The 18,935-nt window shown below is 37.2% G+C and overlaps 1 protein-coding gene across 3 annotated transcripts in view; it reads left to right on the top strand.

Moving 5' to 3' along the window:
* Window positions 1-124: 124 nt before the first annotated feature.
* The window catches only part of ARMC1 (armadillo repeat containing 1), a 31,386-nt gene continuing 12,575 nt past the window's right edge, over window positions 125-18,935 (top strand). For 2 of the 3 annotated variants that reach the window (XM_086740877.1, XM_086740875.1), the window contains exons 1-3: window positions 125-253; window positions 2,500-2,700; window positions 6,791-6,882. In XM_086740877.1, the coding sequence (XP_086597003.1) occupies window positions 2,509-2,700; window positions 6,791-6,882 (284 nt within the window). In that variant the 5' untranslated portion in view covers window positions 125-253; window positions 2,500-2,508. Of the gene's footprint in view, window positions 254-2,496; window positions 2,701-6,790; window positions 6,883-18,935 lie in introns of all 3 variants that reach the window. The other variant, XM_086740876.1, reaches the window with a different exon arrangement.

Raw genomic sequence — 18,935 nt, 5'->3', positions numbered from 1 at the left:
AGGGGGCGAGGCAGCCACCGGCAGCCAATCGCGCCTCCTCAGGAACAAAGCGCGCCGCGAGTGGCCGAGAGGCGCGCGGGGGTCCGGGCCAATCGGGTTGCGGGGTGGTGGGGGGTGCGGGGGTCGGAGCGGGCTGTGGCGGGTGGCGCTGTGCCGCGGGCGCTCCTCCCGCCGTTCTCCGCAGGCCGTGCCGCCCCCGCGGGCCATGGGGGCGCGGGGCTGAGCTTTCGGGCCGGAGACATCTTTTGCGACGGTACGGGGCCGCAGAGGGGAACAGGCTGTGCCGAGGGGCGGGAACGGGGGGCGCTGGGGAAGGCCAGGATGGCTGTGAGAGGGGGTGGCGGCGGCGGCGGCGGCGGCGGCGGGGCCGGCTGAGGTTCCTCCTGCCCTCCCTGAAGCTCACGTCGACCGGTTGCTGGAGGGTTGTACCTCCGCCGAGCGAGGGGCCCGGGAGCCGAGCCGCAGGGCCTTGTCGCAGGCGGGCTGTCAGCTCCGTCGCTTAGGGAGAGCTCAGCGTGACAGGGGAGGTGTGAAGCTGTGGCGGTTCTTCTCCTGGGCCTTCCCGGTGAGACACAGAGCGGAAAGGGAGACCGACAGAGAGATCTGCCGTGCCTTTGTTGAGCTTTGCTCTCAGAACTGGAAGGAGGAGAAAAGAGCCTACACCTCACTAACTTCTCTGATAGGCCTCCACATTCTAGATAACTTCTTAAAACTTCTAAAACAACTTAATTCTTTTTTATAAAAAGATGCTAGAGGTCCTGGTTTTTGTAAAATTGGCTGTTGTAGGCAGTGGAGAAGGTAAGGACTTCAATTGTTTCCCCAGCTGTGGCTGAGGAGAGGAGGAGAAGGTTCTGGGGAGGATGTAAGTGGGCCCTAATGGAATAGGAGGGGGTAGAATTTGGCTTCCTGCTTTTTCAGGAGATTAGAAGCAAGAAGGCAAAAGGTGACCAGAATGGAGAGAGTTGTAGGGATGATATTGTGGTCAGGATGCAAAACTGGAAGTCAGAGACTTAGATTAGCATCAACTCACAACTGACTTGATTTTTAAGTTCTGAGTAAGTTACTTTGCCAACTGTGAAAAATAATTAATAGCACTTAACAGAAATCTTTTAATTTAGTTGTCTGCTTGGGAAATATAAATTATTATTTATTGGTTGAGCTGCTGTATTTGCCAGTTGACCTCTTGTGAACATGTGATGGTCAAGAAAGGTGGCCTGGAGAGTAATCATTGGCATGTACTTTTCGCACTAATACTCTCTTTCCTGAAGGAAGGATCAGTGACTTGGAGATAAACAGCATTTTTCTATGTGAAAGTGTCAGAAATTATCATAGCCAAAATTCGTATTTGTGGTTGGTTGTTTTTGCTGAGTATGGTTAATTCATGTTGCTGAAAGGCCTACCTTCAGCAAGGTTTATAATGTTTGTACAATATTATTTGTTTGGGAAATGATGTTAAAAGAATGTGACCACTTACAAATTTAATTTGTTTTATTTTTATGCAGGGGAGAAAAGAGGGAACACAAATTAATAATGCATATTTACTCGCACTTTTGTGCCTTAAGAAAAGTTGCTTGCGTGTGTTGGTACTGACAAGGCCAGGAGGATGGTTAGCATTTAGTAGTTTCAGAGGTGCATAATCAGTCTTCTGAAGGAAACCAGTTTTTGCACCAAGCTGTAGCATTTTATCTGAGTCAACTTACGCTTTTGTTGCCTGTTAAGTAGTTACTCTGTATTAAACAACTCTGCAATCTGATAGTCTCAAGCTAACACCTGTCTCCTTTGAAACTGATATGGTGGCTTGGGCTTCGTCTGGATCAAGGCGTGACCTGCTTTCTCTCTTTATTGAGAGGGTACTAGTGAAAAGAAAAAAAAAAAAACCCAACCCCAAACCCACCCTCTAAAACCCTTTTTGCCTTTGAATGAGTATGGCATTACACTAGTTATTCAATATATAGATCCAGATTAAAACTTAATATTCACGATTCATGATGCAGTGTTAATCTTTTGTTGGCTTTTCTGGTTAGTTTTTGTGTAAAATTTGATTATTGCTAAAGGTACTCTGAAAATACATATTTTGATTTTTACATATGTTTACACAAAAGGATGTTTATAGACTTCTAGGGTGCCTTGTTGTGAGAAAACTGTGGATTTCTTCTAAGTATTTGTTGGTAGTGTAAATAAGTTTGTTTACCAATAGGTTTATTACCATAAATGTTCTCCTGTAAAGGCTGATTGGTCTGAAATTATATACAGGAAACAAATAAAAATATTACTAATGAAACCCACCTCTGTATAGGAAGTTTAGATTTCTAGTTTACAGATTTCAAGATACACATCCTTATTAATTCCATCCACATTCCATGGATTCTATATTCTATACTTTTATGCTTATAACAAATCAGTGCCTTTGTGCTTTTGTCTTATCTATGTTTTAATTGATGATAAATGTTGTGATATTAGTAATAGAGTTTGTTGGTTTTGTTTTTTTTTTTCCAGCAGGTATTTTATATGCATGGTACAGAAAAAATGAATTCTACTATGAGTGAGGAGCCCGATGCACTATCTGTAGTTAACCAACTCCGAGATCTAGCAGCTGACCCATTGAACAGACGGGCCATTGTTCAGGATCAAGGATGCCTGCCAGGTCTTATTCTATTCTTGGACCATCCCAACCCTCCAGTTGTCCATTCAGCTTTACTAGTAAGTATTCTGGAGGTAGATTTGTATGTCAGCAGGACATTTTGTAACTTTGTTAATGTGTCTTTAAACAAGTAAAAATGAAAAAATAAAACCTAGTTTTATGTTATGTTGATACTCATTATACATGTTTTTTAAAAAACATGTTTCAAAAATTGTTTAGCAACAACACATTCCAGGGGAATTTATGTATTTTGGAAGAGATTCATTTGCTTTGCATTTTTTCCCTAATACAGCTATTTCACTTTTGTGTGGAGGGAGGTAAGCAACCTTAAATCTCTATTTTTTTTTTAATGATGAAGTTATGGAGCTTGTAAAAATATACACAGTGATTTGACAGTCATCTTGTTAAAAACAAACAAAAACAACAGAAAAACCCAAAACACTGTGTAGGATATTTTAGGTTAGAAACTGCCTCCAGAGGTCACGTAGTCCAATCCTGTACTCAAATTAAGTGGACTTGGATCACACCTCAGGGTTGTTTCCACTTGATTCTTGAACACCTTGAAGGATGGAGATTCCATAACCTCTCTGGCGCGCTACTCCAACATTTGACAACCCTCATGTTATTAAAAACAAACAACCAAAACCAACCCCAAAGCCCCCAAAAAAACCCAAACTCTATTAATATCTAATACAACTTGTTCCAGCTTTTGTCCATTTCTTCTTGTTCTAAATCATAATCTTGATTTCTCATCCTGAATCTGAATACTAACTTTAAAAGGCATGTTTCTTAGAAACAGGACAAACAAACATCAAGATTTTGTTAAAAGTCTAATTCAGTTCTTCTAATCAGATTTTAAATTGCTGAAATTTGTGGTGCTCTTTTTTCTTTTTTAAATGTCATTATTGAATTCTAAACAATGTGAAACTAAAGAATAAATAGAGCTCTGGCTTTTACATACATGTACACGTTGTTCTTTATACCATTAAGACCTATCTGTGCTGTAATTCTGTATTTATAATTTGGTTTACTTTCACAGTGGATATTAGTGGACTTTTTGGAATTACTTCAGTGTCTCTGATATTCTTCTAGGTTCAGGGAACGGGGTCCCATAATCCAGGAGACTTGTGTCCTGCTAATTGGTTTTTAGGCTAGCCTTGCCATAGCATTTGCCTGTCTGTAATGTTCTTCACTGGGAGAACTTTGAGTTGAGGTTACAGTTCTTGGGAATATGTTGCATTGGTTTTATTTCCAGTGCAGTTTCCTTAGGTTGTGGTCTTAAAAGAGGATCTTGTTTGGATGTCTCACTCTTTTTCCTTCCTTTGCTCCTTTGAGTTTTGTATTGTCACTGCCTAGACAAGATTTGGTAATCAGTCTGAGATCATGTTACAAAACTTCACTTGAAAAGAACTGACTTTGTCAGATTGATGAGGGCTAATCCAGTTTGCAGTGTGATTCCACAGCCCCAGATATTCTTCAAATTGTATTGTAAGGACGTCTTATTTGATGGGAATGGGAGACAGCTGTCTTGTTTTATTTAGTGATAACCTACAGTCAGAGTGGATTGAGAATCTGGATTTTGAGGAGACCATGCTATATCCCAGAACCCCAGCTGCAGTCAGAAATGGATCAATTTGCTGTGAAAAAGTGGTTTTGTCTGCTACTCAGACTCCTTGTGTTCATGAGTTCTTGAACCTCTTGGGTTCTGTAGCTTTTAACGTCTTTGCTGGTAATTTTTTAGTCTTTATTTTTAGTATTTTTCCATTTGGAATGGTCATTTTAGTTTGGTTTGGTTTTGGTTTTCTAGCCATCCCGTTGGTCAGAAAAGTGCTTCAATTTGAATGGGAAACATTAAATGTAATGGTTTGCCACTAAGCTTGTACCTAACTCAAGGGTGTAGAAGACTCATTTTGAATTTCTTACTGTATTATTCTGTGATTCCCATAGCTGAAATTGTAAATAGTCTGTATGAATTGTAATAGTTCCGTATTTAACTTTATTGATGTCTTGTAGAATCTTTCAGGAAGGATGCTATCCTCCTCATGTGCAGTTTCAGTTCAGTTCTTTCTGTTACTTGATCGAGAAGAGGTATATTTTTCTATAGTTTTTTCTAGTTTTGATTCCAGGAATTCTTTATGGTACACTTCAAATGCTAAAAGCTTTAAATATAAGAAAATAGAAGTAACCCAGATATTATTGCTTTTTTTTTCTTCTTAAATTTGGACTAAAATTTTGAAAAAAATAGGACTCTGAAGTTAAGAATTTACTTTAACATTTCAATTATAAAACATCAGAAGTGTCTTTTGTTACTAAGATTGACAACAATATATGTTTATATTCAAGTATGGAGATATTCCTATCGATTATGATGAAATTACTTGTGAACGTAAAACTAACGTAGGTAAGTGTTTTGCTGAACAGTGTGTTCAGTGTTTTGTGTGAACCAAAGTCCAGAATAGTAATCTTCCTTATGCCTTCAGTAGACTGTGATTTAATAACCATAATTGATCTCACTTCTTTGAAGGTGCAGACCTTTGCATCTCCCATCGGGGACAGAGGGAATAGGACTTCCTGGTGTTGAAAAGTCAGGTCACTTAAGTTATTCTGATAACTCTGGTCTTACTTTAGTGGAAGTTCTTAGCACCAGTAAGGATCCACGTCTTAACATGAAAGTTAGTAATTCAGAGCTGTCATTTGGATATTTCCCCGTAGTTGCAAAGTAAGAAAATAAATGCATGTACATTTATAAACGGCAGTTACTGATACTGATCCACATCAGGAAATAGCAAAAAAATAACATTTACAGTTCTTATCATGCCAGACAGCAGCCAGACTTTCTCAAAAAGCAATGAAATGGTCTGGGATTTTACCTCATATACACTGAAGATGATTGGGGCGGGGGGGGGGGGGCAGGGGGCAGATAATTAGTTCTCTGTTTCAGAAGGAATTAAGGAGCATGTTATTTTAAAAGCAGCTTTTGAGCAGCATAGCATGACTATATCTAAGGAACTGGTGCACTTCTAAGCCTTGCTATCACAAACCTCATTTTATAACCCATAGTATTTGTGTATTGTAGGGTTTGGCAAGCGCAGTTCTTGTAACTGCATCAATAAAACACTGCTAAAAGCACAATGCACAGTACACCTTTGGAGATTCATTCTAGGAACACTTTATCTGTCAGCACTAACAATAGAGAGATCTCTCATGGAAAGGATTGACATTTTAACTGAAAGAGTATTATGTTAGGAGGATCATGCGAATATACAGTTGCTGACTGGGATCGGCAGTGTGAAGTTGTGCAAAGAGTCTACCTTGAAAGTCAAGTAAACAAAACTTTGAGCAACAAATAAGTGTAAGTTCCCAGTTTAGATAACAATAACCAAGCTGCTTGCTGCTGTTTCTATTCTTATTCCTGCATGGAGTGCTGAATGTTGCAATTAGTCTTCAGAAGCTTATAAATGTGTTAGGCTTTTTTCTGTGGACAGTAGAAACTTGATGGTGATGAATTTGCCAGCAGTGAGGGAGCCCACAGAATTGATGGAATTTGTACTAGAAGGATAGTGTATAGAAGTTACTTAAGATCTCAGATCACATAAGCGTTTTTTGGAAGGGACTTCTGGAAGTCATTCACTTCAACTTCCTGCTTGAATTGGGACTGTCACCAACACTCAATCAGGTCAGTTGTAGCTTTGTTTCATTGATTCTGCAGTCCCATTAGGCCCTCTGTTCCAGTGTTGAACTAGCTTCATAGCAAAAAAACTTCTTGTAATATCTGATCTGAACTTTCCAAGCTGCAGTTTGTGACTGCTCCTCCTTGTTATGTTGTCTGCTGCTGTAGAGACAAATTTGGCTTAGTTGTCTTTGTAAAGGCTTTTTGAGTAGTTGTATACAGTTGTTGGATTGTTGCTTAGACTTTTTTAGCCATTATAAACAGAAGTAGTCTCTCAAGCTTTTCTCATAGATTAGATATTCTATACTTTCTGTGTATTTATAAGAATAAAACATTTTTTTCGTGTTCACAGTCGGTGATATACTCTTTATCTTCTCACTAGAACTACCATTGTCAATGTTTTGCTGAAGTACACTAATAAAAAGGAATGATAATGTGCTGGACGTATTGTTGATTTGCTGTCGTCCTCTTTCTTTTAGGCTCTCCGCTATTTGGCAGAGTGCCGTGCCAACAGAGAAAAGATGAAAAGTGAATTGGGTATGATGCTCAGCTTGCAGAATGTAATACAAAAGTAAGTTTATGACGAGTTGTTGACTCCAAAGACAGTGTAAACATAACATTCTGATGTGAAGTAAAACTTAGACTATGAATTCGTATAGCCATTTTTTAATATTGCATTCTTCCTTGTTGAAGTTATGTGGCTGCAAGCAATTAATGGTTTTCATTTTATAATATAGGAAAGTAATACACTGTAGCCTGCAAGAAATAGTTATTTGAAAGTCACTTACCAAACAACAAGTTTCTTACCCTTGTTGCAGTTAAGTAATTTTGTCTTTTCCCTTTAGGTTCTCTTATAATCATTCTCATCATTGAGAGGTGTGCCTTGTACTAGTGCATTTGATGAAATTAGGTGGCATCTGCCACGTTTGTTCTTTGAATTCCAGCTTTGGGAAGGAAAACTGTATATGCAATGTATTTGGTTTTATGTGTTTTTGAAGATGCATGTCTGCAGTTCTGTGTTGAGGAAACATCTCGCAGGTGGAGTAGAAGTTACTGAGGTTTGTAGTGGTCTCTGATTTCTTTGCAGAATGTGTCAGCTGGGTTATGTCTCTTAAAATTTGTGAATTGTGTTTTGTTAAGATAGCTAAGCACTGAGTCTTGAATACTGGAAGATATGTGGATATATGCACACTGGAGAAGATGCATATGTGCACTTAATAGAAATCAATATGATAAACTAAGATGAATCATTAGCGAAAAACACCCTAACTTCCTTCAAAGACCAGACTGTCGTAGTAGAAACTAATTTGTTATGAAAAGGTGATTATTTTGCACACAGTTTGATAGTGCTGTAGTTAACTGGACTTTTCAGGTGTTAAGGACTGTTCCATGAGGGAGGAGAAAAGTCATATTGCTGCATCTGAGATATGTCTCTGATGAATGTTTGAAACGATTGTTTAGAAAAGGATGGAACACAAGTAAAATTGTGTATTAAAGATTCAAGTGGAAAGCTTTTGAAACTTTGTGTTAGTTGAATCTCTAATGTATCACTTGTAGTATAAGTTACACGTTTCTTTTAGAAAAAAACAAGGCTAGGCTTTGCTAGTCCCTTCATCCCATAGGCCCTCCAGTTTTTGGTGGTGTGTCTGTTGTTTGTGTCTCCCTCTGACACTGCTTATCTAAAGGTGTAAATCTGAAGACTTGGAGGAGAATTCTGGCGTATTCACATACCACATAGGACTGTGGTATGTGATCTGAGAAAGAGATGAAAACTCTTTACCTTTACATCATTAATTCTGCTGAAATTAACAAGATTATGTATTGGCATGAAATTTAGCGTTATCCTAAGTACCATCTTATTATTCACCAGTTACCCAAAACACAAGGTTTTAAAACAGATGTCTTAAATAGGACGATGAGCTAAATGACTAGAATTCAGAAGTTAATAGTTAATAATAATGTAATAATTGATTTTTGAAATGATAGGTGTTTTCCATAGGATGTATGGGGAAAAATGGAATTAAGTATTATAGTATTCACCTTTTTTAAGGACAAGCATAGGTAAGGTAAAACATATAGAAGTCTTTGCTACTTTTATCATAACAATGAGAACTGAAATGTTCAGGTAATAACAGAAGCATGTATTTCAGAAGAACTTACTTTTAGTATAGATTACATGTCTACTTAGAGCACGGAGACATCCTTAAGTTGTTAAAAGAGGAATGGTAGTTCATGGTAACTCTCTGCAGCTTACGAATATTACTCTGGAAATGGTCATAATTAAAACTTTTGTTTAAAGAATTTTATGGAGATCTCTTCAACATTTTTTCTATGTTTCAGTTTCAAGGACTGAAAGAGTGTGACATTCAGAAATGTGCGGAAAAGGAGAGATAAGTCAGTAAAAACTGGAAATCTTGTAGATATTCTTTTTTTCTAGAAAGCTCTTTGGCAAGACTAAAAACATAGATTTGATTTGTATGCTTGTAACATTTGGAAAGTGTGATATGAAAATTTAAATGCATAGCATCTTCAAACACAAGAGTTTGTCATGTGTTTGTTAGGATTTTAGGCTTTAATGTTGTCGGGAAATGCTGAAGCTAAGTTTTGTATTGCCTGCAGAAATATGGACAAAGATGGTAGAAAAGTGCTGAGAAGATAGATATGGAATTATTTCTGTCACAAAAAACCCCCAATGGTTTGGGGTGGTGTTTTTTTGTTAGAAAGTCTGTAGGGAGAAAAAGGTCTCCACCTTCTTCAAACTCGCTTTACAGAATACAGATTCTAGCTTTTACTGTGTTTTCAGTTTACTGGAAGATGTTGTAGTCCTTTGAACTGAAACTAGACACTTATAAATGCAGTAATAAATGCTTTGGTCTTAATGACTTCATGCTGTGCGTTCCAGTGTACTTTCCAGAATCTGTGTATCTAGTTCATCACTTTATCTAATCGAAAATATTTTTATTATTTCCACAATTTAATTTGGGATTATTTGTTTTGGTGATTGCTATAAAAATGCAAACAAATCATACAAAGAGCTACAAACTTCTGTCAGTATTCTGCTTTTCTAGTTATTGCACAGTTCTTTCAAGCAAGATAGAACCCAGCATCTTCTGGATCAGAAGCTGTAGTCACTGGCTTTTTGCTCTTGACAGGTTAAGCACACCCTGTGGTCTGAATCTTTCATCAAGGACTTTGTAACTCTCACTGTTCACTTTCATGAACTTCTTACTTAAAATCATAGAATAGTTTGGGTTGGAAGGGACCTTCAAAGGTCATTTAGTCCAGCCCTACTGCAAGGAGCAGGGACGTCTCCAACTAGATCAGGTTGCTCGGAGCCCTGTCCAACCTGGCCTTGAATGTTTCCAGGGATGGGGCATCTACCACCTCTCTTCCACCACCTCATCGTAAAGAATTTTTTCCTTATGTCCAGTCTGAATCTACCTCCCTCTAGTTTAAAACCATTACCCCTCGTCCTATTGCAACAGGCCCTGCTTAAGAGTTTCTCCTTGTCTTTCTTGTAGGCCCCCTTGAGGTACTGGGAGGCCACTATAAGGTCTCCCCGGAGCCTTCTCCTCTCCAGGCTGAACAGCCCCAACTCTCTCAGCCTGTCCTCGTAGGAGAGGTGCTCCAGCCCTCTGATCATCTTCATGGCCCTCCTCTGGACTTTCTCCAACAGGTCCATGTCCTTTTATTTTGGGGGCTTCAGAGCTGGATGCAACTAAATAGTATCTTACACTATCTTATAAATAATGTCTGAACTTAACTAAATAATATCCAGTGACTTTCCCTGTTCAGTACTGAATCACATCAAACTGTATTCTGCCACTAACGAGGTTGTGTTTTGTTTTTTCAAGCAATGAAATGGAGCCCGTGTGCACAGAGGCAAGTCGCAAACTGAATATTTGTCGTATTTCAGACTTAAGTTGATGTTCAGCAGCACTGAACTGACACTGTCCTTAGGAAGTCAAAGAGTTTGTTTAAACTTCCAGTTTTCTTTTGCCTTCAGTTATGTAAATTCTGAAATTTGAGGGTTTTCCTAATCATGTGAGTGTCTTTTTATAAACCTTGAAGGTCCCTGTATTAGAGACCTCAAGTTCAGGTGTGGAATTTCTTGTGGTAACATGCCTACAACTAACCAGTCTAACACATCTTTAAATGGTCGATGACGTCAATTGGAAAATTGTTGGAGTTGATTAGTTGCGTATGATTTCTTGTAAGAGTACATGGGAGCCTCAGACACAGGCCAAAACCCTTTTGTTGCAAGTAATACACAACCAGTGGAAGAAGAATATAGCAGTTGTTGAAACTCATTATCATTAAGGTAAAGTACTGTTTCCTTCGTAAGACTACTAAGGGTGGGAGTTGATTGAGTGCCACGTGTTTATCCAGTGATAAGCAGTAAATTATACTGTGCACTGCATCATGGGAAATGGGTAGGAGATGCTTGAGAGACATCCTAGTTTAACTGTAGTTCTTTGAGGTACCTTCACATCTCATTTCGTGTCTTATCAGTCACCTTGTATTATCTGATCAGCTTTTTGGTGTTTGCTTATAATAAGCGTTATAGCTCATCTGTGAAAATTATTTTGCTGCATGAAATGAATGTTCAGCTGACTCCTTGACTGATACTGCATTTCACTTAAGGAACAAAGGACAGGTTTTAAGTTCACTCTGACAGTGATTTTCAAGATATATGAAGGCTAGGTTTTGCTCACAGAAGAGTAACAGATTTTAGATGTAGAGACTGGATCTTACAGACTCTACAGCAGAAAATGAAATGTCATTTCTGAGGAGTACAGAATAAAAATTTGAAGGCAGTGAGATATTTATTTATTCAGGATTTTTTTCAGACTGAACTTGATTTGGAACATGTATGACTTTCTGAAGTATTTCATATGAAAGGCTTTATACACTTCCACTTATTCTAGGACGTATGAGGAGCTGTTCAAGTTTCATGGCATGCTTCAAAACATTTTTCAAATATAAAAATTTCTGTTGCCCTGTTCTATACTTGCTATTTTTTTTCCTTAGCAGGGGAGATTTTGTATTTGTTCATCCACATCTGCTTATTTTTAAGTGAAGCTTGATGCGTCTTTCCATGTTATAAGCTGGGCGTAGTAACTGTTGAAAGGAAATCAGACCTTTAAAATCCCTACCTGCAGGTTTCCAAACTTCCATTTTTTTTCATGGCTGATACTGTTTTATTGCTATCACAAAAACGTTTCATTCCCTTGCCACATGACTGACTACCTGTAAGTGTATATGTAAGTGTTTGTGTAGGTATATAGAAAGGAGAGGAGAAATTGAGGTTCATTGGAGAATGGTGTTTCATTGTATTCCAGCAGTCATCAGCGGTTATTTAATATTGAAAACTGGTTTAGTTGCTGGCTTTATGAATTGTATGGGGGACTTAATATGTCCGTATGGACTTTATAAAATGTTATTAGCAGATTCTGGAATTAAAATTAATTAGGATTTATAGCCTACAAGGAAATATACTAATTTGTGTTCAGAGTGAAAGTGACTTTTGATGGACAGAAAAGGTCAAAGTTCATAATTTTTCATAATCTTTATGAGCAGCATAATGGTACTGTTTAAATATAACTAACATGTATTTAGAAAAAAAAAACCTGATGAAGAGTCAATATACTAAATAGCTCTTATTATGGAACAGCAAATTACTGAGAGTAAAATTCCAATTACTTAGCTAAAAGAGCTTTGCAAGATAGTCTTCCTTTGCCAGGGTGTCAGATTTAACAAGCTGAACTAAATCCAGTGCATTAATCAGCTCTTCCAATTTATTACTTGCCTAAGAAGATTAGGGCAATTAATATGTGTTTAATTAGAGTCCCTTGCAGATCTGGTAAAATGCATGCAGTCTATAATTGCTGACTTCTTACTCAGTTTTAATTTTTTGTAGTCTTAATTGCCTATACTTTTTGAAAATTTAATTATTCGTTGAAACCAGCAAAGTTTAAATTTATGGCGTCTGACAAAAAAAAAAAAGCCGAGTATTTCAGGTAGTATTTGCTGAAATTAAAATAGCAGAGATATAGTATCACAATAGTTTTATCACTTCTGTTGTGCAACGTACTACCTTTTCTCCTTTGAGAAAGGAGGAATTGGGGAAAGATAGGGCAAAGGCCGTGTATTAGTAAGCAAGAAAGCAAACTACGTATTTAAAGGGATAGCTGATGACAAAGGGGGTGTTGCCATATCACAACTGGCTTCAAAATAATACTTTGTGAGAAATTATGGCTAAAAAACTGTGTAAAAGCAGTAAATGTGAAAAGTTTACAGATTTATGCTATTGACTGGAATACTTAAATTCTAATCTGCAGAGCAGAAGGAAATAGCTTTTCATAGACTGTAGAGATTTTATTTTTCTATACCTGAATCATTTAGTATTGTTATTTTTGTGATCCTTGGTGTGTGGGGTTTTTTTCACACATCAAAATGGAGAAACGGTTGAGACTGGGTAATGGGAAGCATCATTTTGTTGCATGATTATTTTTGTACTTATGATTTTGTCCTGAGAAGCTGTGTTTTTGGAGAAAAACATGGTTATCCTATATGTTAAATACTGCTGTGAGCAGGAGATTCCAAAAAGTTTGGTTTTAGAAATGATTTACAAATTGCAGTGTATCACCTGGAGTAAGAGTAATACATACATCTGTCTATTCCATGTTAACTTTCCTAGCCTTTCATTTCCTGTTATTTTTCAGAAGCCTCCTTATTTTACCCGCTTTGTTTCATTTTTTCTATTAGAAGGTGTGTCCTTCTAGAAAATTACACTATTGGTTGCTCATGCATCTCTTTGGGCTGTGGGGCTCCACTCTATTCAGTGCTCTAGCAATGTACTTGTTAATAATAGATGGTCACAGCAGGAAGACGTCTGCAGGCTGTTTTATTCAGCATTGTTAAGCAAAATGGCTTAATATCCCCCTTCTCCACTCTTAGTTTCTTTAAGGAATGCTTTTATTCTACATTTTGTTAATCTTAAAAGTTTCAGAAATAGATTGGGTTTTGAAGTTATTTTTGAAAAAGCATCTTCTGCCAAAAAAAAACCCAAAACAACCCAATGAAATATTAGGAAATGTAGGAAACATCAGTATGTCCTCTTTAAATATACCATGCTATTCGTTCTAAGTGGCTGAATGATGCTTTTGTCTGTCAAACAGCTTCCTGGTATTTGGAGAAAGTTATGTACAGGAAGGAGTGGAGTGGCAGGGGAGAGGATGAGTTCAGTGCTCTGGGCTACCTAGGTTGCTAAACCGTATATTCAGTAACAGTTCTTGCTCTTTTTGCTTGTTGGTCATGGCAAATTAACAAGAGTTCAGACTTTCTCACACTTCACCAGATGTTTAAAAAGTGTTTCAAGACCTCTTTTAATATTCCTGTAGTATACTTAGCATTATGAAGGACATGGGACATCATGATCTCAACGCAGAGATGTGTGCACAGGGACAAATGGTAACAATACATAAAACACAAAAAACATTAACTATGAAGTGGTGTGAAATCGTACTTTTACAGTACTGGTGTTAACCTGGACTTCAGTCATGATGTAGTGGGCTTTCTGGGAGATTCTTCTGGTTTTTGTAAGATAAGAAAATAAGGTATAAAGGTTTGGAAAGTAATTTGTAAGAATAGTACAAGACTTGACTGCCAACAATTCAAATACAACTAGTAATTAAAATATTGAAATGTTACTGTGGATTTATATTTTGCAGGGGTTAATTGAAGTTAGCAGTCATATAAATACCTATTCTAAAGGTTTATTGTAAAAGGTGCAATTTAGGATGAGCATATTGGTTTTGTTTGTGTGTGTAGAACTGGTCACTGAGAAAAATATGAAAGCATGACCAAATGGAAGGGTCTACCCTGTGCCCTACAAGATGTAGTTGATGATCTCTCGATGTATTTTTGTTTTGTTTTGTTTTTTTTTTCTCTTAGGACCTCTCTAAGGTAGTCAGAGGTATTACAAAGTCATCGTTTCTTCTTGCACACAACTTGCTTGCTTAGTGAGTTCTGTACGATCAGTACTATTTCTGTACTCAACAGTTTAGGTGGTTGTCAACCTCTAGATTTGGCTTTTGTGTGTTTGTATTATTTTTTTCATTCTGTCATATGTATGTTTTTCCTATTACAAGGTTTTTGACTGCAGTCAGGAATAGTTTGGTTTCACTTTTTGCTCTCCAACGTGCTACTTTTATCCTTTTATCTTCTAGCCTTCCTCTGGATGTCTGTGTCAGGGCTGTTGGTTGTGCAGCTTTTCATCATCTGGTGTCTGTAAATTTAATTCAGGTACTGTACATCCATAGACTTTTTAGGATAGCAGTTCAATACAGTACTAATTCAGTAGACTAGCTTTTGGTATACAAGCTCAATACATTTGCACACTCAGTGAAACAGTGAACCAGCTGCTTTTGTTACGGTGCAGCACTTGCAGTTAATACACAGATTTCTTGGTACATATCTGACACTACAGTTCTGGCATTTCAACAGTTTCTCTCATCCCTTTTCTTCGTTATAAATATTTCATTTTCTTGGTATTCAGTGAATTCCAAATTAACTAATTGACAAATAGTGAAGTAATGGAGTAAGTAATCATTAACGCAGTGTTTTTAATTGGTCATTTACATAACATAAAATTTAGAGTCTACCTGTAAGTTCTCCAACATCGTGGCCTTCAGCTATTTTACCATGACTGGTTTAAGAATATCTCAAGTAGTCCAAGTTTCATGCCCTGTTACCTAACCATCAAAGTGCCTGAGTTCTACAGTGGTGATTTATGTACAATTCTGAAAAGCCACATGTTACCAAATTACAGATTCCTAAACCTGGAAAAGAATTTTCAGTACCTGTTACTGAGTGAATAGACATAATTCTGGTGTTGCTTTTTTTGGCAGAGAGGGGGCTATAGTCACAATTGCTTTAAGTGCTTTGTATTTAAATGTGAAGAAATCAGTTGGCAAGTTAGATAATGAACTAGTAGTTTTTCATTATAGGCAAGAAATACGATGAGTATTGCAGAATTAAAAAAAAACCCCAACGCATTGGAACACTGAAAAAAAGTGTGTGAAGTATAAAATAATAAAAATGTATAAAATATAATAAAAATGCATACCTTTGAAAATGTTTTGTGCTCAATGTCTTAATTATTAGCTAGTTTCTTCTTTGTCTGGAGCAGGGAGTTAAGTATTTCAGAAAGCTTAAGGTGTTTTTATTTTGTATTTTTTTTTCTTGCAGACTTTATATTAAACCAAATATAGGACTCTTGAGAAACATGATGATTTTGAATATAAAAAAGGAAATGATTTGCAGATTGTGGCACAATGTTCTGATATGTTAAAAATAATATAATCTGGATTGATTTTTAACTAATTGCTGACTGTGTGATAGGGAAAAAATACTCTCATACCTTCTCTTTTTGTGGTGGTGTTCAGTACTGAGGTGGGAGGGAAGAGATTTTAAGTGGATTGTCAGAAGAGTCAGGAATAGCAATGGCAACGCAGGGTGCCTTAGCACTCGATAAATCTTGTCATCAGCTGATGTGGAAAGCATTTTATAAATGCTTGACCTTCACTGGTTACCATTGAGTTTACAAAAAAAAGTGCTGAGGTAGATTCTTTGATATGCTGATTTTTTTTTTTTTTTTTTCTGACAGCTTTCTAAAATAAAGAACAAAGAAGGCTTAAGATGCTTTGAAATAAAAGCAGCAAGTTGTGTTGTGAAGTATTTAATCGCAGGTGCAGATTGACAGTATTGTGGGCTAGAGCTACTTATCTCTGAAAAGGGAGGTTTCTCAGTTGCTCATCTTTCCTTGCCAGTATCCTATGTCTGCTTTTGGCTTACAGTGAGCTTGTCCACAGGTGGTGCTTGTCTCTGGTTTTTGACCTTCATGCTAAGCACCCGCATATTTTCTCTATTGAACTATACGTTTAATACCTGGATTACGTTTTTGTTTTGTTTTGTTTGTTGGTTTTTGGGTTGGTGGTTTTTTTTTTTTTTTCCTGCCTCCCCTCCCTGGGATGCTCTTCGAGCAAGAAATGTAGTAAGGTGCTGATGTGTGATTAGCACTTTACATAGTTTCATTTGAGTAATATAAGCAGTAAGTGCCACCAAGGGAAATTCCTCAAAAAATACTAATTATGAAAGTCTTCATTAGCAGTTTTTGAATGGAGCTGTTATTTCAAAAGAAAGTTAATTTTACTCCGGAACAACTAATACAAAATGAATATGTTTTTCTGAATTAGATATATTTCTATCCAGGAATGTGTTTTTATGCTTAGATATGGTGACATGTGCTGCAAAACGACTTTTTCTACAAGATTCCATTGAATTCTGCAGGTAGGAAGTCCTATGTAATAACTTGGAACAAATTAAAATTGTTAGCGCATTCTAATTGTAATTACACAGTACATCATCAAGTTCACACAATTTTTTTTGTAAACCTTGGTGAATGCTTCAGCCTGTTTTGTATGGCTCCTGTCGCTGGCAGTGAGGCTGCTAATACTGGCTTGCTTTAAAAAAAAAAAAAAAATCCATTGTCAAGAAATAAGTAATTCAAGAGTATGAAAACAAGATGTTTAAATAGTTGTTGCTTTCAAAGCTACTTACTTCAAGTCTCTGCTGGATTGATTTGTATTAACTGTATTAGCAAATGAATCAAATACAAAACTTACATGCAGATAAGCCTGCATAGACTAAACCTGATGTTGATTTGCTCTGGTCCCAGCTGGTGCTGTAGTTTAAATTTTGTTTTCTTTTTTTTTTTTTTTTCCACTTTTTCAGTAGATTTCAGGGAAATAATCAGATGACACTTACTTCTCAAAATTACAATAAACTGTAGGTTTTTTTAAGACATAAAAGGATTTTCCAGATTATATGCTATCATCATGTATTACTATACAATATACTTAATGCTATTAGCATGCTGATAATACAAGCAGTGGTATTTGGCTTCCTTCAAGAAGTTCCTAAAATGCTTCAGTACAGAGCTTAATTCCAGCACTATTAATACTTCTTCCTACAGTATTATTTCCAGAAAGGACTGACTTTTTAAAGGCAGTATCTTCCACTGGAAAGGACTGGAGAGAGTTGCTATCCTTAAGATTTTTTTTTTTTTTAACCCTGATGCAATTTGTTGAAGCCATATAATAAACATGATTTCTGCCATATAAATGCATTAAATAATTACTGTTCATTAGCAGGCAAGATGTTGGAACTAGCTACTGTGAAATTCAACATGGAGTTTGTGTCTGTTATGCAGACTCTTGTCTAGCAAATGCTACTCTGAAGCTTTTTGAGTTTAGTTGAGTAACAGTCCTTGATTTTATTTTTTTTTAATTTTTTTTTGAGTTGGAGGATATGTCCATATGGTAGATACCAAGCTGTGGAAGATCAAAAGTTGATCTTCCATTTAGCATATAAATAGCAAGAGTTAAACAAAATTGGATGAATAGCTGGGTTAAACATATGGCATATGTTCAAATCTGTTATTCCATTCTTGAAAGTTCGTTCTCTTCTTGTGATCAAAGGACAATAGGATGAATCAGGGAACTGTTCTAAGCATGGGTAATTACTCACTTTGCAAAATGTTTAAGATTACATCCCAGTCACTGATTTTACAGCAGTTAGTGGTACTATACCATGATTTTACTCAGTTTTTCAACTTCTATTAAGTATTCAGACTTTTCCTGGTTTTCAGCAGTCTTCAGATTGTCCCAACATTTATATGGGGTTTCTCTAAATTTCCAGGATCAGTAGGCATTTGACTTAAATTGAGGTGGAAGTGGCACTGGGAAATCCAATTCTCACTCCTAATTTCAGTGAGGTATCTCTTCTTTAGTACAAAATCAACTTCAAGACATCAGGTTTCCTCATGCCGTTCCAAACTTTTCTTAGTTTAGTGTCTCCTGGTCAAATTGTCACAGCTAGTAGTGTGAGTAGAGTCTGGAAGACTTGCCAAGTCACAGGCACGTTGCAGGTCTAGAAAGCATGTTAGGAAAGTCTGTCTGACCTTGCCTTGTTTTCTTGATGTGTGACAACCTTGGAGTAAATAAAGGTAACATGCAGCTCGCACACGGTTGATACCGTTGGAGTCTCAGGCTGTACGTAGGCTCATTGAGCAGTCCAGCTGCTTGGTTTTGGGATTTGGAGATTCATAGTGCTGCAGCTCAGCGTATCACTTCAAATTTGCCCACTCCACAGGTTCTTTTGTTTTTCCTATTCTATGCCTATGAATTCTTTTTCCTATTGTTAACTCACTACTATGCTTGATGTGTTGTTGTTGGCAAACATAAGGACCTGCTGTCTATATTCTTGAGGATTTTGACTTCTTGCTTTTAAGAAGGCAAGTGGTAATCCTTTTTTGTCAGTTGCTATATAAGGTTATCTGGTCTTTACTGCGTGTTTTGGGGCTAGGGGGAACTGAGGTGTACTGTAGCACAGTAATAGCACCGAACTGGGCCTGTGAGAGTCTGCGCTGAAGTAATGCTCTTTTTCAGGTTGTTTTCAAATGACTTGCCCGTTGCCTGGAACGAGTCAGGAGAGCAGCCATATGCTTGTGAGCCCATCGTATCATGGAATGCATTAAAAGCCCACAAGAAAGAGCAGCAT

This window comes from Chlamydotis macqueenii, chromosome 2 (assembly GCF_036417535.1).
Source record: "Chlamydotis macqueenii isolate bChlMac1 chromosome 2, bChlMac1.mat, whole genome shotgun sequence".
In the NCBI taxonomy this organism is placed as follows: domain Eukaryota; kingdom Metazoa; phylum Chordata; class Aves; order Otidiformes; family Otididae; genus Chlamydotis; species Chlamydotis macqueenii.
Note: the sequence above shows the minus strand (reverse complement) of the source record. Positions and strands in the feature narration are given on the sequence as shown.